Source organism: Pelodiscus sinensis, chromosome 2 (assembly GCF_052426305.1).
Source record: "Pelodiscus sinensis isolate ZL-2025 chromosome 2, ASM5242630v1, whole genome shotgun sequence".
NCBI classification, from domain to species: Eukaryota; Metazoa; Chordata; order Testudines; family Trionychidae; genus Pelodiscus; species Pelodiscus sinensis.
Window position 1 is genome coordinate 59,880,532 of NC_143053.1, and position 15,645 is coordinate 59,896,176.

General features: G+C 42.0%; 1 protein-coding gene and 1 long non-coding RNA gene across 22 annotated transcripts in view; one reads left to right on the forward strand and one right to left on the reverse strand.

The window, feature by feature from the left end:
- The window catches only part of SGK3 (serum/glucocorticoid regulated kinase family member 3), an 85,312-nt gene that overhangs the window by 34,882 nt on the left and 34,785 nt on the right, over positions 1-15,645 (reverse strand). For all 20 annotated transcript variants that reach the window (XM_075920603.2, XM_075920587.2, XM_075920589.2 and 17 more), the window contains 4 exons: positions 11,747-11,954; positions 7,170-7,253; positions 2,745-2,817; positions 1,486-1,561 (listed from right to left, as the gene is read on the reverse strand). In XM_075920603.2, the coding sequence (XP_075776718.1) occupies positions 1,486-1,561; positions 2,745-2,817; positions 7,170-7,253; positions 11,747-11,824 (311 nt within the window). In that variant the 5' untranslated portion in view covers positions 11,825-11,954. The remainder of the gene's footprint in view (positions 1-1,485; positions 1,562-2,744; positions 2,818-7,169; positions 7,254-11,746; positions 11,955-15,645) is intronic.
- Positions 1-15,645, forward strand: part of LOC142827044 (uncharacterized) — a 56,336-nt gene that overhangs the window by 8,385 nt on the left and 32,306 nt on the right. The window lies entirely within an intron of this gene.

Genomic DNA, 15,645 nt, shown 5'->3' on the forward strand with positions numbered 1-15,645 from the left:
AGCCCGGAGCAAGTTGCGGGCACGGGGCAACACATTTAAAAACATTACTTTATTGTGCAACTAGTAAAAGAAGAAAAAAAAGGCTTCGCATTCTCATTCACTATGATCTAAAAGCTTTAAAAGTTTGAAAAGCTTAAAAAGGGTAAAGATTTAAAGTTTTTAAAAATTTAAAATGCTACAAGTTAAAATCAGTTACTGAATAAGTGGTGTTGTTCAAAGGGGTTATATATCCCTTAGGGTATGTCTACACTGCCACCCTCGTTTGAAATAGGGTGGCTAATCTAGTCATTCGAACTTGCAAATGAAGCCCGGGATTTAAATATCCTGGGCTTTATTTTCATGTTCCCGGGCGCCGCCATTTTAAAATGCCCCGTAGTTCAAACTACCTGCCCTCAGCGACAAGCGACATGGGCTAGGTAGTTCGAATTAAAGCTCCTAATTCGAACTGCCGTTACTCCTCCTGCATTACGGGGCATTTTAAAATGGCGGCGCCCAGGAACATGAAAATAAAGCCTGGGATATTTAAATCCCAGGCTTCATTTGCAAGTTCGAATGACTACATTAGCCACCCTAGTTCGAACTAAGGTGGCAGTGTAGACATACACTTACTGCTCCCCGTTATCAGCTGTGGCTCATTAACAGCTTATTACAGGAACTTTGCATTACCATCATCAGCTGCTGCTCATTGACAGGTGATTAAAGGGGCTTTGTAGTACCATTATTCACTGAGTCTCTCCTGCGGGCTATAGTCATGTGCTGCGCGGGGTATACAGGGATTCCTAAACTCAAAAGGGAAAAGCCATGGGGTATACTCGGGTTCGGGGTTTATTTGCTAAATTACACTAATTGAAGCAATGTTGAAGATTGAGGTCACATTTATTTTGGTTTAACTTAAATTGATTAGGACCAGATTTAAACTAACTTTGGTTTAAGAATAGCATCTCAGGTAAGTGTTCTCATGGGATTTGTACTGCTTTAGCTAAATTGGTGTTTAATTAAAAAGGTGTCAATTCTGTACATAAAAAAGACCTATGAAAGCAAGCCAAGTGTTTACATTACAATTGCATCATTCTGAATTTTTTTTTTAAAGAAAGAATTGTCATCTTGCACAATTTAATATTATAGTATTTGCTTGCCGTGTTGCTGTAGTTGTGTTGGTCCCAGGAAATGAGAAAGAAGGTGGGTGAAGGGATAGCTTTTCTGTTGGGGGAACAGAGAACTTTTGAGCAACACAGAGATCATGAAGAAAAGCTCCAAGCATCTCGAAAGCTTGTATCTTCCCACCAACACAAAGTGGTCCATCCAGAAGGTGATTTACTACAGTTATTACCCCACCCACTTTGTCTCTATTATAACATTTTACATTTATTATGGATAACACATTTTGTATCCAACTATTGAGTACTTAATGTCAATCATACATATTTGGAATGAATTTGGTGTCATTTACATAGCCATTACAAAAGCAGAAGAGAAACTACTTACTGGTTGCATAGCTCTGGCTGTCTAACTAAACTTTGAATGAATTCATTCAGTCCTGCTCTTCTCTGTTTAATGAAATCTGAGAAGGAGGGGAAAGTAGTTAGAAATAATAATTCAAAGAATTGATACAAAATAAGTTTTTAATTTTTACATCACTAACTTCCATTAAAGTAAACTGGAAAGTGTCTGACTAATTGGGATTGCACATGATATTGTATGGAAAAATACATAAACTGGGAAAGAACAGAAGCTCTAGTCTCTATGTAACTTTTTCAGTATTTCGTGTATTTTAAAAAGCAAAAATGTACTCAGCCCAACACATGCACATGCCTCAAGAATTCAAAGTTTGTAGTCACAATGGCTTAGATGCGTGCCCTCCAACTGAGTTCCCTTTAAGCTGTGCAACTGTTTATTTAGCCTCGCACAGGCGATGCAGTAGGCCACGCCTTTCAACTGGATACAGCTATGCCCGCCCAGCCCCATCATCCCCATTCCCCACCCTGCTATGGCTGGAGTGACCAGGTCCCTGACCTCCCCAGTTTCCTCTACACACACCTGCACCCCAATCTCTGCTCCAGTACCACATGAGCACCCACACCCCCTGCCAGAGCCCTTGCACCCCAACCCTCTGTCCCAGCTAGTGCTGCCAACTCTCCCAGACCACATACCATTTGTAACAATAGCATATGGTCTGACCAAGTTGGCAACCTTAGTCCCAGTCCTGAGCCCCTCATCCCTGGCCTTATCCCAGAGCCCACACCCCCACCCAAACCCAAACCCCTTCTACTTTAAACCTCTGTCCCAGCCGTGAGCCCCACAACTCCAGTCCCACCTCAGAGCCTGCTCCCTCAGCTACAGCCCTCACCATGCCTGCATCCCAATTATCTGCCCCAGGCCTGAGCCCCCTCCCATACCCAGAACCCTTTGGCTCCAGCCCACCACATGAATTGTTATGTGCACCAATGTGGAGGACATGTGTTGCAAATCACCTCCATATTGGTGAACAACAAAATTCATTCCCCTCAGGGTGGGAAAAAGAGGAAACTTGAAAATTTTTATTTCTTGTTCCACTTTTGATGTAGTTTGTCTTGCACAAAATAGCTAGCCTAATCTGAAAATAAACAAAAACTTAACTTTGGTTCAATAGCAAGGAAAGGCCCTACTATGGCACTGCAGTCCTTGTTGGATAGATTTAAATTTAATTCCATATAAGACAGACAGATTTAAACCTAAATAAAGAGCAATATAACGTCGTAGTTTACCTGGATCAAAATTGTCTCCAAATATCCTTTTAGCTGGAATCTTCAGGTTCATAGTAGGAAATTGTTTCTTCAGCTAAAAAACAACCACCATATGGGTACTTAGATATTTGGACTCCAAGAGGAAAAAACCTTATAAATAATTGCTTGATGTAGGCCTATTTTACTCTCAGTTTAAGGAGATTAAGTATTGGGAAACTGACTACAGGCACTCCCCAAGTTACGCGGATCCGACTTATGTCGGATCCACAGTTACGAACGGGGCTTTTCTTGCCCCGGAGGACGGGAGCGGCGGGACATCCAGATGCGCCGCAGTCCCACTGCCCGCGTCCTCCGGGGTGAGAAAAGCTGCTCTGCGTCTCCCTGGTCTGCTGGGGGGGGGGGGGCCCCCCCCCCCCAGCAGACCAGGGCGACGGGGAGCAAAGCCGCGGAGGATGCGGGCGGGATCGCGGCACGTCTTGGCAGTCCCGCCACCCGCGTCTCCCTGGTCTGCTGGAGGGGGGGTGTGCAGCTAGTGCATCCCCCTCCCCCCCAGCAGACCAGGCTTTTCTCGCCGACGACGCCTGGGGTAGAGCAGCTGGGGCGCTGCCGGGTTGGTTCCGCAGCGCCGCTCCTTGGAGTTGCTCTGCCCCGGGCTTCCTGGAATCAGCCGTTGATCAGTTTCAGCAGCGGCTGATTTGGGGACACCTGGGGTGCTGCCGGGTTGGTCCCCACAGCGCTGAGGTACAGTGCTGCGGGACCTACCCGGCAGCGCCCCAGCTGCTCTGTCCCAGGCGTCCAAATTCAGCCGCTGTTGAAACTGATCAGCAGCTGATTCCTGGAAGCCCAGGGCAGAGCAACTCTGCCTCGGGCTTTCTGTAGTCAGCCGCTCGTCAGTTTCAGCAGCGGCTGAATCTGGACGCCAGTTCCGACTTACATACAGATTCAACTTAAGAACAAACCTACAGTCCCTATCTTGTACGTAACCCGGGGACTGCCTGTAATTAAAGAGTCCAAGCTTTTTGCATTGACTATTCAATTAGTCAAGTGCTGCATAGAGCCTAGGGTCAGCTGGAGATTCCCCCACTGACCCCAGGCTCTGTGTGACGCTGCCAGCTAATCCTGGGTTCCATGTGGCACTGCCACCTTGAAACGCCATGTGCAGCCTGGGGACACTCCAGCTGGCGCCAGGCTGCATGCATCTGTTCAAAACAGCAGCGCCGCATGGAGCACGGGGTGTCAAATGGCGCTGCCGCTTTGAAGCATCCCCGCTTCTTCCCCCCTCCCTTGCTGCCTCTATCCGATAGAGGCAGTAAGGGGGGAGGAGCAACTACTTGACTAGCCTGTTGACTATCCGATAAGCAAATGCTTATCGGATAGTCAACTAGTTCTTCACATCCCTAGCTCAGTTTGCAGAAAATTTGGACTCCAGACTACCAGCACCACTTTTTCTGCCCTGAGTCTTGCCTTTGTTGGGATTAGTACAAAGGGGAGTGTGGAAACAAAGCTGATCTGCATATAAAAATGTCCAGGCTCAATTTACCAGTGTGTTATAATTTGTAACCTGGGTAGGAGACAAGTTCAACTGGAGGGCTCATTATACTGCCTCTCCTTGCCCAGTAGTGATAGAAATGTAGCCGTGTTAGTCTGGTGTAGCTGAAACAAAAAACAGGACTATGTAGTACTTTAAAGACTAACAAGATGGTTTATTAGGTGATGAGCTTTCGTGGGCCAGACCCACTTCCTCAGATCAAATAGTGGAAGAAAATTGTCACAACCATATATACCAAAGGATAGAATTAAAAAAAGTGAACACACGTCCTTTTCATAGGTGTTCACTTTTTTTTTTAAATTGTATCCTTTGGTATATATGGTTGTGTGACGGCGCGTTGGGGGTCCCCCGTCTCCTGCACCCTGAAATGGCACAGACTGCACCTGCCGGTGGAATAGAGGAAGTTTATTGCCTCTCCAGGATACAGCACAGCACAGATGTAATCTGGTCACAGAGCTGGGCTAGGATGCCTCAGGCCCCCTTGAGTTGGGGGGAAACTGGGCCCCTAAACTCCAGCCCCTCTCCCTAGGCTGTCTGCTCCATGCTCCCAGACAGCAACTAAACTCACTCTCCTCCAGCCCTGCCCCCCAGCCAGGGCAGCATTCCACCTTCCTTTGTTCCTCTCCATGGGGGGTGTCTGGCCGTACTGGTTTGCATAGTGACTCATCCTGTTTTGCTGGGTCCTGGTACCCATGGCAGCCAGTGGGGGTTAGTTACCCCAGAGCCAGCAGCATAGAAACCAGCCAGGTACCCCCACTACGTCACAGGTTGTGACAATTTTCTTCCACTATTTGATCTGAGGAAGTGGGTCTGGCCCACGAAAGCTCATCACCTAATAAACCATCTTGTTAGTCTTTAAAGTACTACATAGTCCTGTTTTTCTTCTCTTTGCCCAGTGTGCTTTTATCTGTCTTTCCACTCCCATTCCTCCAAACAAAATAGCTGTCTTCTGGCTAAGAAAACTGGTATTGACAAACTCTGTAGATAAGTCTATGACGATAGAAGTCCTTGGGGTCCAATGCATTTCCAAACACCTTCAAACTATCCAGGGCTTGGATGCTGTCATGGCTTATGAAAAGAACAAACTGGCTTATGAGAGTGAATCCTTGCCCAAATCGAAATTCAACCACAGTGACCTAAAAAACAAACAAAAAAAATCTACCCACTCATCACTGTTACAGAATAACCTGGTAGAACGTTCACTCCAGGTTCACTCTCAGACTTCTTTTAGTCACTCCTTGTATATGTATAGTCTGAAAGTCAGGATACGGGTTTACACCACAGCAAAGCAACCTCCACAACGTCTGCTAAACTTTACAGCAAGGAGTCCCTAAGGTGATGGCTGCAATTGAGACACTTTGCTCTAGCTAATGAAGAGCAAACTAACCTACCAATAAAGGACACATAATGGTAACATGCCTTTGAGAGGCACTGAGTAAACTTAATTTGAAAAAAGGACTTCCAGTGAGGTCGGTAGATACAGAATTTATTACTATTATGCAGGAAGCCCAAAAAAGGGGGGGGGGGATTGAGGGAGCAGGAAAATACAGTGGTTTAAACAGAAAGAGTGTCTCCTGGAAAACTAAGGCGTTTATAATAATATTGTTAAAAAAAAACCTTATCAAAGATACGTATACATTCCCATTTGTTCTTCTTGTTCTCCACAAAGTCCAGGTGTTTTTAGATGGTGGAAACAGCAGTAAATACATCTATATCTGTTTTGGATACCATTTCTTCTCTTCTTCTAAGTTAAGAGTAGATGGCCCCTTTCTCCAGTTACCTCACAGGCAAGTTTCACTATCAACTCCATTTGGCATTACAAGTTCCTCTCTGACATGCTATGCACAGTCCTTTGGAATGTCTCACGTCCTCTATTCTTTTCAGGAGCAAGGAAGAGAAATAGAGGCAGATGTCCCTTTTCACCTTTGCTAAGGTCTCTAAGAACCCACACTTGCATTATACAGTTCTCATGGGGTTCTCATGATAGCAGTTACATTATCTGAAAATCCAGGCAGGAGAACTACATGATGCCTAATGAACATTTTTCAGCCACAGAAGGGGTGATACTTTACACTCCTCTTCCTGGATCCCATGGGTAGTGTGAGAGAAAATATGACAGATGGGATCCCAGGCAGACTTCAGTCACCTAGCCTAGATAAAACAAGATGTATGCACAGAACAGAGTGCTGTTACCTTGGGTGCCAAAGACGGTGGTTTCAGAAGCTGAAATGGGATTTAGCTCAAAACACATATATCTGAAGGCCCATGGGAGGTCAGTGTCTCTTGTAAGATTAGGAGGCAGTGAGTTTAGGTGTGCATACCCTAGGAAGGAGTGCAGACAGTAGGGTCCCAAGAAGCACAGAGCCTTGGAAGACAATAAAATTGGCACTGTCCTAGGACTGACCCTTCTTGCTCTCCTTTAAGTGTGCATGGCAGCAGACTCTATGACACAAACCCAAGAAGTCTACTCAACTTCCACAAGTCTGCAGCTACAAATAATTATTTTATGTGGAACAAGTCTTCCCCTGCAGGAAATCATGGCAACTCCTAACTGACTTGAAGGTCAGATAAGAAAGTTTTTCAAGGAAGTACAGGAACCTATATACTAGTTTCCTTTTAGAATTTACTTCCTTGCAAAATAAAGTGATTAAAGAAAAAAGTAAACAAAGACATATCAAAAATACTCACCATGCACTTACTTATCCAAACATCTCAAAATAAATTTAAAAAAAAAAAAATCACATACCTCAAACTATTCAACTTGCAATTAGTGAAAAACGGTCAGTTTAATGTTGAACAGCTATACAGCATGAAAGAATGAATTCAAACCACAACATAGCAAACAATCATTCCTTTGTGTGATTTTAGTGCAACTCTTTAGAATGCATCTTACTCACTGTGTTGTACAGTTTATCAAACTCAGCATATCGCCTGAAGACAAACCACTCATTTCTACCAACAGAAACCAACACTTTGTAAACCTGTAGGAACACAAAAGGCAGAGTAAATGCAAAAACAAAACAGAAAAGGGAGGGGGGAGGAACGTTTGAATACAGATTTCTCACTAAGCTACATGTCTTACTACAACTTCATGAAAGCATCAACCCAAGATTAACAAATCCTGCTTTGTTAGTTCCACCATGCTCATTTTTTTTAAAGTGGTGCGTTAAACATCAGTAAAACTACTAAAACTCCATAAGATTAATTCACATTCAGTAAAAAGCATCTTGCTACTAGATACTGAAACACTGATACAGGTCCACTTTGTGTGGGGAGGGCGGGAAATCAGGAAAGCCTCAAGTCCAGCGCAATGGTACAAAAATTAAAGTGGCCTCCTTTTACAGAAATATAGTCAGGAAGCAAACCTTCATATTACTGTTAGCCCAAAAAAATCCCACCCAAACCCACGTGGTTATCACTGAACACCATCTTGACCCAGGTTTTGTTGAGTAGCACATCTTCAAGAAAATAGGCAAGCGGGAAAAAGCTGTACATTCAGCATGTAAGCAATCGCTTATCTGTAAAAGCAATCACTTATCTGTAAAAGCAACTCCTCTGCAGGTAACATCTATTGCAGGGGGACATCTCAGGCCTGGGGGATGGATGCAGCCCCAGGGCTCCCCCCTCAGCATTGGGGAGCCCATGCTAGTGTTCCAGCCTCCTCTACCCGCAGGGCCCGAGCAAACAAAAGCTACTAGCTCGAGCCCCCCTGGGATCCAGTGAGCGAGGGGAATATGGGGAGTGTCTTTCTTCTTCTCAGTCAAAGGCCACGTCTGTGAGTGTTTCCGTCCTTTTTGCTTCTCACTTGTGTACGACCCCCAACTCTAAAAAGGCTTCCCACTACTGATCTACGGAGGTAGGCTGCCTAAAAGTGTTTTTGGTGTGCATCGTTATTGGACAAGGTTGATAATCAAGTCTAGCAAAGAATTAGTTTGCCATATGTGCTTCCAGAAAGGAATAAACTCTAAGCTTGTTTACATAAACATCAATTCTGCTTCAGCCATGCTCAAACTAGGGATGTTAAAATGCATGTAAGTAAGTAAGTGAGTAGCCGCTGAAAATTTCAACGCTTACATGGTTACTTGTGGGATGGCAGTTGGCTCCCTGGGAGCCAGCATGTAACTGAATTTTAACCGATAAGTCCAGGCTTATCAGTTAACCATTTTCATGGTTAAACTTACCCATCCCCATCTCCAACCAAAAGAGCAGAATTAGACATGAGAGATGATGCACTCACAATTACTATTTACAGTTAAGTGATTATTCTTCTCAAGTATTATCTTTGGCTTTACTCTTACACTGCCATGACTAATGAAAGCATATGAGCTAGTGTCATGGGCTATAAACACTCCCCTGGAAGTCAGGCAGGGAGGAGTTATTTTCCAAGGGAGCCAGGCAAAGAACCTTCTACAGACTAAAGAAACTAGCTGGCCTGCCAGCTGGAAAAGGGAGGATCCCCAGTTAGGCTCACCATGGCACAGAAAAACAGCAAGACAATTCTGAGAGGGAAAGAGGGAGCAGCCAGCATCACTCCTCCCAGATGTAGTGCTGCTCACGTAGCCTGAAAATTCTAGAAAGTAGCTGCTGAACTCACAATCAGGACTGCTCTTTGTTCCTGCCAACCCCAGGAAGGTAATTAAGTCAGGAAACACTCAGACCAAGATGTAACCTGGGGATCCAGTTGGGATTGGCCTGAATTGGGCAGCACTTGATGACCTCCTGTGGTCTCTTCCAGCTCTATGATTCTATGATCCAATGAAGCCTGCATGAAGGGTTATTCCTTCCTTCCCCAGATTAGGGATAGAGAGAAGAGCCAGCAACTTCCGCATTAAGTTAGGGTGGTGGAATGAACCTGGGAAACAGACTGATTTAACCATGTCAGCCAGAACCACTCTTTTCCTTTGATTACCTGCAGATGAAGTGAGTCTGATCCGGCTCAGCCACAGGCATTATCTGGGGAACCAGCTGAGACGAGCCTTAATTTACACATGTATAAATGGGCCAAAGCAGAGAGGCTGAGGTTTTCAATGGACAGTATTGTTTTTCCTTTGTTTACTGGTATCTGCTACTATAGATGGGACAGCCCTCATGGCTAAGCACAAAAATAATGGCTAGGCAAATGTGTTCCCACAAATTCTAATTTAAGTGGAGCACATGCAGATCTCTGTTCCCACTGGGATGGGGTCAGAAGCTGACTTGAACATGAGTTTTAAAAGGAAAAGTCAAACCTCTTTGCAAGAATTATTAATCATGGTAGAAGAAACAGGGACCCTTACTTATAAAGGATCCTGATTTAGAATTCTTCACCATGCAGCTCCCTGACATTAGATCTGCAGTGGAGGCCTCCAACAGTCACAAAATCAGCTAGCCAATCAAGTGTGGGCAGTTTCTTTTTCTTCTAAAGACACATCTGCCTTCATTACTAAGGAAGCAACTCCTGTATTTAACTACAAAGGTCAAAACACTCAAACTACAACTATGCAGTAGTTTAGCCTAGTGTTCAGCACAACCAATTGGCACAATCTTTTTACTTGAAAGGACACCCCACCATTTTCTGTGGACATCCTTTTTTGTCCACATTAGTGGCAACTACAGTGTTCAATTCTTGTGAGGTGGTGGATGGGAATACCAGGGAGGTGACATCCTTCAAGGTTAGAGCTGAGACACATTGTCTTCATCTGTTGGGTGTTCAAGCCATTCAAGAAAAGAGGTACCTCTAAGTGCCAGGATCCTTTACGTTTTCCCTATGCATTTTTACAATGATTGCCCCGTGTGTCTGTCTCTTCTTTTAGTAATCCCCTCTTGCAGTCTCAAGGAGTAATGACCATAGGCTCCACAGAGTCATTCCAATATAGGTTTGCAAGAAGAAACTAAACACAATATAATAGCCATAAAAATACTCTGGAGGATGTAGGTCTATTATTGAAATTATTGCACCTATCACTTCTTGGCTGATAGTGTTATTAAATCCTAAAATATACTTGACAAGCCTACAAGCTTTTCTGTGAAAAAGTTTTAATTCATCAGGATGCTAATTATTCCTTGATATAACAATATGTTTCTATAGGGAATATTCACCTGGTTAGACAGTGCCTACTGTGTCTCTTCTCCCTAAAATGTCCCCAATGTTGCTAATACTGGAGCAGCTCCACAGGCAGGAATGCCAGGGAGACAGACAGACTCTGGGCTACAGCTGGGTTTCTGCCTAAGGATTTATGTGACCTGGTGCTTAAGAGTCTGGGGACTGTCACTGCCTTGCATGCTCCAGTGCTCTCTCCATTACTGTCACTGATGAACATACCACAGCAGGAAATTTCAAACAAACATCTAACCGTTGACAAGGCTGTAAAGAATTAACATTTAGGCAGTACATTGTCCTAGTTTTGTTGCAGGAAGATCAGAGACTTCTGAATGAGCTACTTCTTTCAAACTCATGAAATAAACTTCAAATGCACACCACCCCCATGCATTCTCAAACTTTAACTTCCAGCTTTAGAGCTATGCACCTTTTCTTTTCCATTTTCCCTCTCCCCAAAAAATAGTTACATCATGATACACTTGAATACTTGCATTGACTACATCAGATAGCATTCTTTCCCTTCTGAAGATAAAGAGAATAACTCCACTAGTCTGAAAACAGACATAGCCTTGCACTTTCATCGATAGCATATTAACAACCTGGAGAAAATAAAAGAGAATTTTTCTAATTCTCTAGATAAACTAGAAAAAGCTAGCCAACATCTCAGTTTCAGGAAGAAACTGCACAAGAGAGTAATGAATCAGATCACATTTTTGAAAGAAATCATAAAGATGCAGTCTTTATTCTACATCAGACATAGAAGACAAAAAACAACCCAAACCACTTTATTTCCTATTTTAAGTAAGATTCTTTCTACCATTAACCAAAACAAATAGGTATTGCCTGCTGCCAGATTTTTAAAGGCCTCTATGATGTACAAAATGTGTCAATCAGGACACTGCTGAGAACATAAAAGTCAGAGAAAATGGTGGGCAAACAGGTAGCGATGAGTTCTCTTTAAAAACATAAAGCCAACTGTAAAGATATAGAAGAAATGTGGACTATCTGTACTCAGGAACTCAACTTTTTCTTAGGACATCGTACTGTTTCTTAGGAAAAAAAGTCCCCCCACAATTATATCCTAGATGCCAAATATGAAAAAAATGCTCCAAATCCGTTTAAAGAAATAGCAAGAATTTATAAAACAGAACTATATAAAAAGAGACACTCTAGAATACAAGTCCTAGCAGTACACAGTGACTATTGTGTGTGAAGGTTAATTTTGTAAAGAATTTTGTTTTCTGTGTCCAGTACATATCATTTGCAAGTGAGCAAACACTAATTTCTATCAATCTTGGAGAGCACAAGACTATTAAAATATTTAAGATGTATGCTTTGTATACATTAGCACACAAGTAACTTAAGTAGCCTGTTGAGAAATGCTTACATACTTACAGTAAACCTCTTTTTCTTCTCTCTATGTTCATCAGAGCTTGGAATGCTAACACTTGGGCAGCTTTCTTTGAGATCCATTTTGTGTCCTCTTTGGGCAAGCTTTTGTCAAGAGTCTCACACAATGTCCAACAAAGCAGAAGAATATTTCAATGATACTGATCCAAAATGTGCAGCTTTACTTGGGAAAATTTAAATTCCATCATGCAACCTTAAATGTAATTAAAAGATAATATTAATAAAAAAATATTGTTCATTTGCATGGTTAGAACTAGGTTGCGAGCTCCTTCTCTGAGCAGGTATCATAGCTTTCTATGCATGTATATAGTACACAGTGCAAAACTGGTGTCTGAGCCTGACTGGGGCCTTTGGACAGGGAGGCTAACAGACATCACTCAGGTCTGCAACATACATACATTCAGGCCCAGACTACACAAGCTATTCCATGCTGGTGGGCTTCTACAGAGCCTTATTGACTTCAGAGGGCAAAAGAGGGCTCTGCATTAGTTTAAGACCCCTCTTTAAAAACTAGCTTGCAGAATCAGGGCCATGGGATGCAATACAAAATTAGGGACAACAAGGTTACAGGAAGATATTTATCAGAGTTAAGTCAGCTGTAAGAGTTGCATTTAGGTAGAAATAATTTATTCAAGATTTCTAAATATTTTCATGCATGCATCTGACGAAGTGGGTCTTTGCCCACGAAAGCTTATGCTCCAACACTCAGTTAGTCTATAAGGTACCACAGGACTCCTCGCTGCTTTTGCAGATTCAGACTACCCCTCTGAAATATTTTCAGATGTACAAGAATGCACCTCAGGATACTGAATACTTGCCAGAACACACAGAGTATATTTAACTTTCACATGGCAGGAAGAAAAGGAAAGATATGAGGAAAAATCTTTCAAGTTTAAAGGAACACAGTTAATTTTTAAAGAGAGTCACTTACATCTGAACATTCACTTGCAGTTACAAATCAAGCAGAAACTCAGATTAGGGAGAGATTTTCCCCTGCTTTGCTTACTTTGTGCTTTTGACAGCACATGGTCTAGAGAGTTTCATCATTTCCCCTGTACAGACAGTTAGTCAACCTCACCTCTCTTCATGTAGGTCTGTCACACAGTAATAGGGAACAGGGACATTTCAAAAGACAAGAAAATGAAAAACCGATACCCACAAAAAATAGGAAGGGGACACGTTAGTATTTAACTGGTTTTCTGAAGTCTAGATTTCAAGTTGATTTCACTGACTTTTGCTGGGTCAGGGAAAGATATTTTGTTGTGTTTCTAGCACAAAAGAGCCTAAAACCCAACTGGGCCAGCTAAAAGTTGCCACAGTACAATTTTGAAATAGCACACAAGAGAACCATCAATAGATGCTCAAGTTTAACAAAATTCCTGTTCAGGAACACATTGATATTTGAGTTTTTAGTTTGTTTCATTTTGAAACCAAATACAGTTCAACCCTAAGGCACAAACAGAAAAGTAGGTAATAGTAAAATATTCGAAAACTAGCTTGTTTCATATCCAATTCTACAGGAAGAAAACTTTGGAGAGTGCAAAACTCAATGTTTAACTGCCACTTTCTCAAAAGAGAGAAGTTGAAATGCATATTCAAGGGCAAGACCTTAAAACAAAACACAAAAAAACAAAAAAAAACAACCCAACAAATTTGATACAATTTTGCTGTAAGAGACACATCTATATTTGTGTCTCAGTATATTTGAATATATTTGGACTAAAAGCCCCAGGAATCCAACTGAGGAGATTTTTTAATATCTAACTAATAAATAAATCTTAGGTGGTTCTGGTTTACTACTTCTAATCAAAATCTAATCAGCTTCCACTCTACCAATTCTTCTCTAGTTTCTCCTTAGATTTTGAGGAACGTGGCCATTAACTATAATTTACAGTTAAAAGAATGGTAACAAATATGGTGAAAATATTAAAAGTGCAGGAACAATTGTACTTGCAATGAAAAAGAAGGTCATTCACTGAATAGCTATACAGAGCAGTCAACATTTGTTTTAAAAAAATTGACTCATTTGCCTTAATGTTTGACTGTTCCATACTTACTGCTTACTAACAGAGTATGTTTCCAAGTTTAACTCAGATATATTAATAGGTTGCATAACAGAATTAGATTATCTTACGCATATCAAATCAGCTAGAAATTTGTGTCTCTGATGAGCTACTAATAAAAAGAGTGGTATTATACAGTTAACCATAATTACTACAGATTGAACCTCTCTTGTCCAGCACCCTGGGATCTGACTGGTGACAAACCAGAGAATTTGCCAAACCACGTGAAGTCAATATTGTCTAGCATCATTACCAACACTCCCACTGCTTACAGGGCTCTTAGGGTACAACTATACTGCAGTTTTTTCAAAATAAGCTATTCTGGAATAGTTATTCCAAAATAGCTTATTTCAAAATAGCACATCTACACTGCAGGGAAGCCTCAAAATTAGTCGAAGGCAGGCTTCCTACAGGTAAATACAAGGTAAATTTACTCATTTTGATCGGGTGGAAGAGAATGAACAGCTGAAGATGACTTCAGAAAAGTCAGTGAACAAAAATATTTATACTGCAAGTTTCTTTGAGTTTTGCATGATGCAGTTTGCACTGCACAGGTTTCCCTGAGGAGACTACATTTACAATACCATATTTGCACCAGATGACTAAAAATAGGTGATAAATTTGTAAAAAGAGCAATTATTGCTTACTTGTGGAACTCCAGAAGAAACATCATGCCGTTTCTATTCAATGGCAATATTCAACTATCATGGTAACTCAACTGTAACAGAAAACTTCATTTCAGAATTTTTTTTTCTTGATTCCTCCATCGCTGTAATACTGAAGATTATCAGGTTTATTTATTAATGTTAATAGTGCCTCGCAGTATGGTGGCTAAGTGATTCAATAAGGAACACAAGTTCGATGTATCAACCATTAAAACAAGACAGACATTAGCATACAAGTTGAAGCAAGCACTGCAGTATGCCTCAGATGGCCAGGCTCAGGCATACGGAAAGGGGTGAATTCTATATAGGAGCAGTCAGCTGGGAAAGCTCTACCAATTCTTAGAGTGCTCCCCTATAAGAAACAAGTGCCTTCCTGATAGTCTCAACACCGAGGACAAATAAAAGGAAAGATGAAAGTCTCAAACAACTAGACCATGCATCTTGAATTGCACTCAAGTATACACAGGAATCCACTGCAGAGACTTAAAGATATGTCTCCACACCTGACAACCCACAGCACTTGGGAGACATTCAGTATCAAGTGGAGCTCCCAAACACTGAAGAGGGAAAAAAGGTGCAGATGACTGTTGTATGGAAAAATTTTGTCTAACTCTGTACAAAGAACATTTTTCCACTGGAAAAAAAAATACAGTTTTGAGTTGACTGGATGTTTTATGAACTAGGGCTGATTTCAGTAAATTGTTTCTATTTAAATGTAAAAAAAGAGCAAAAGTTTAGAGGAGGTGGCCATTCCCCCTTATAAACATTCACGTAGTGATCCACCTGGCATATGAGAGACTCAGTGTAAATCCCTTCTGGAAGAGGGCGCTGAATCCAGGTTCTCCCATCCTAGTGAGAGAAATATCTTATTTGCACCTGTTGAAGCTGTTCCACTTTGTATAAAATGACTGAAAAAGTCACTGGACCAGAGAGCAAATATGACTGTTGCCCTCTGCTTAGGACTCCCTAGTGGGAGTAGGAACTCCTGGATCCTAGATCCTACTCCAGGTGACAATTTACACAAAGAGTAACAGCTTAATCAGGAGAAGAGAACAATCCTGACTGAATACCCTATAACCTGATGGTTAGGGCACTCATCTGGGAAGGTGGAGGCCTGTGTTCAAAGTCCCAGTAAGGATTCAAATTTGGGTCTCAA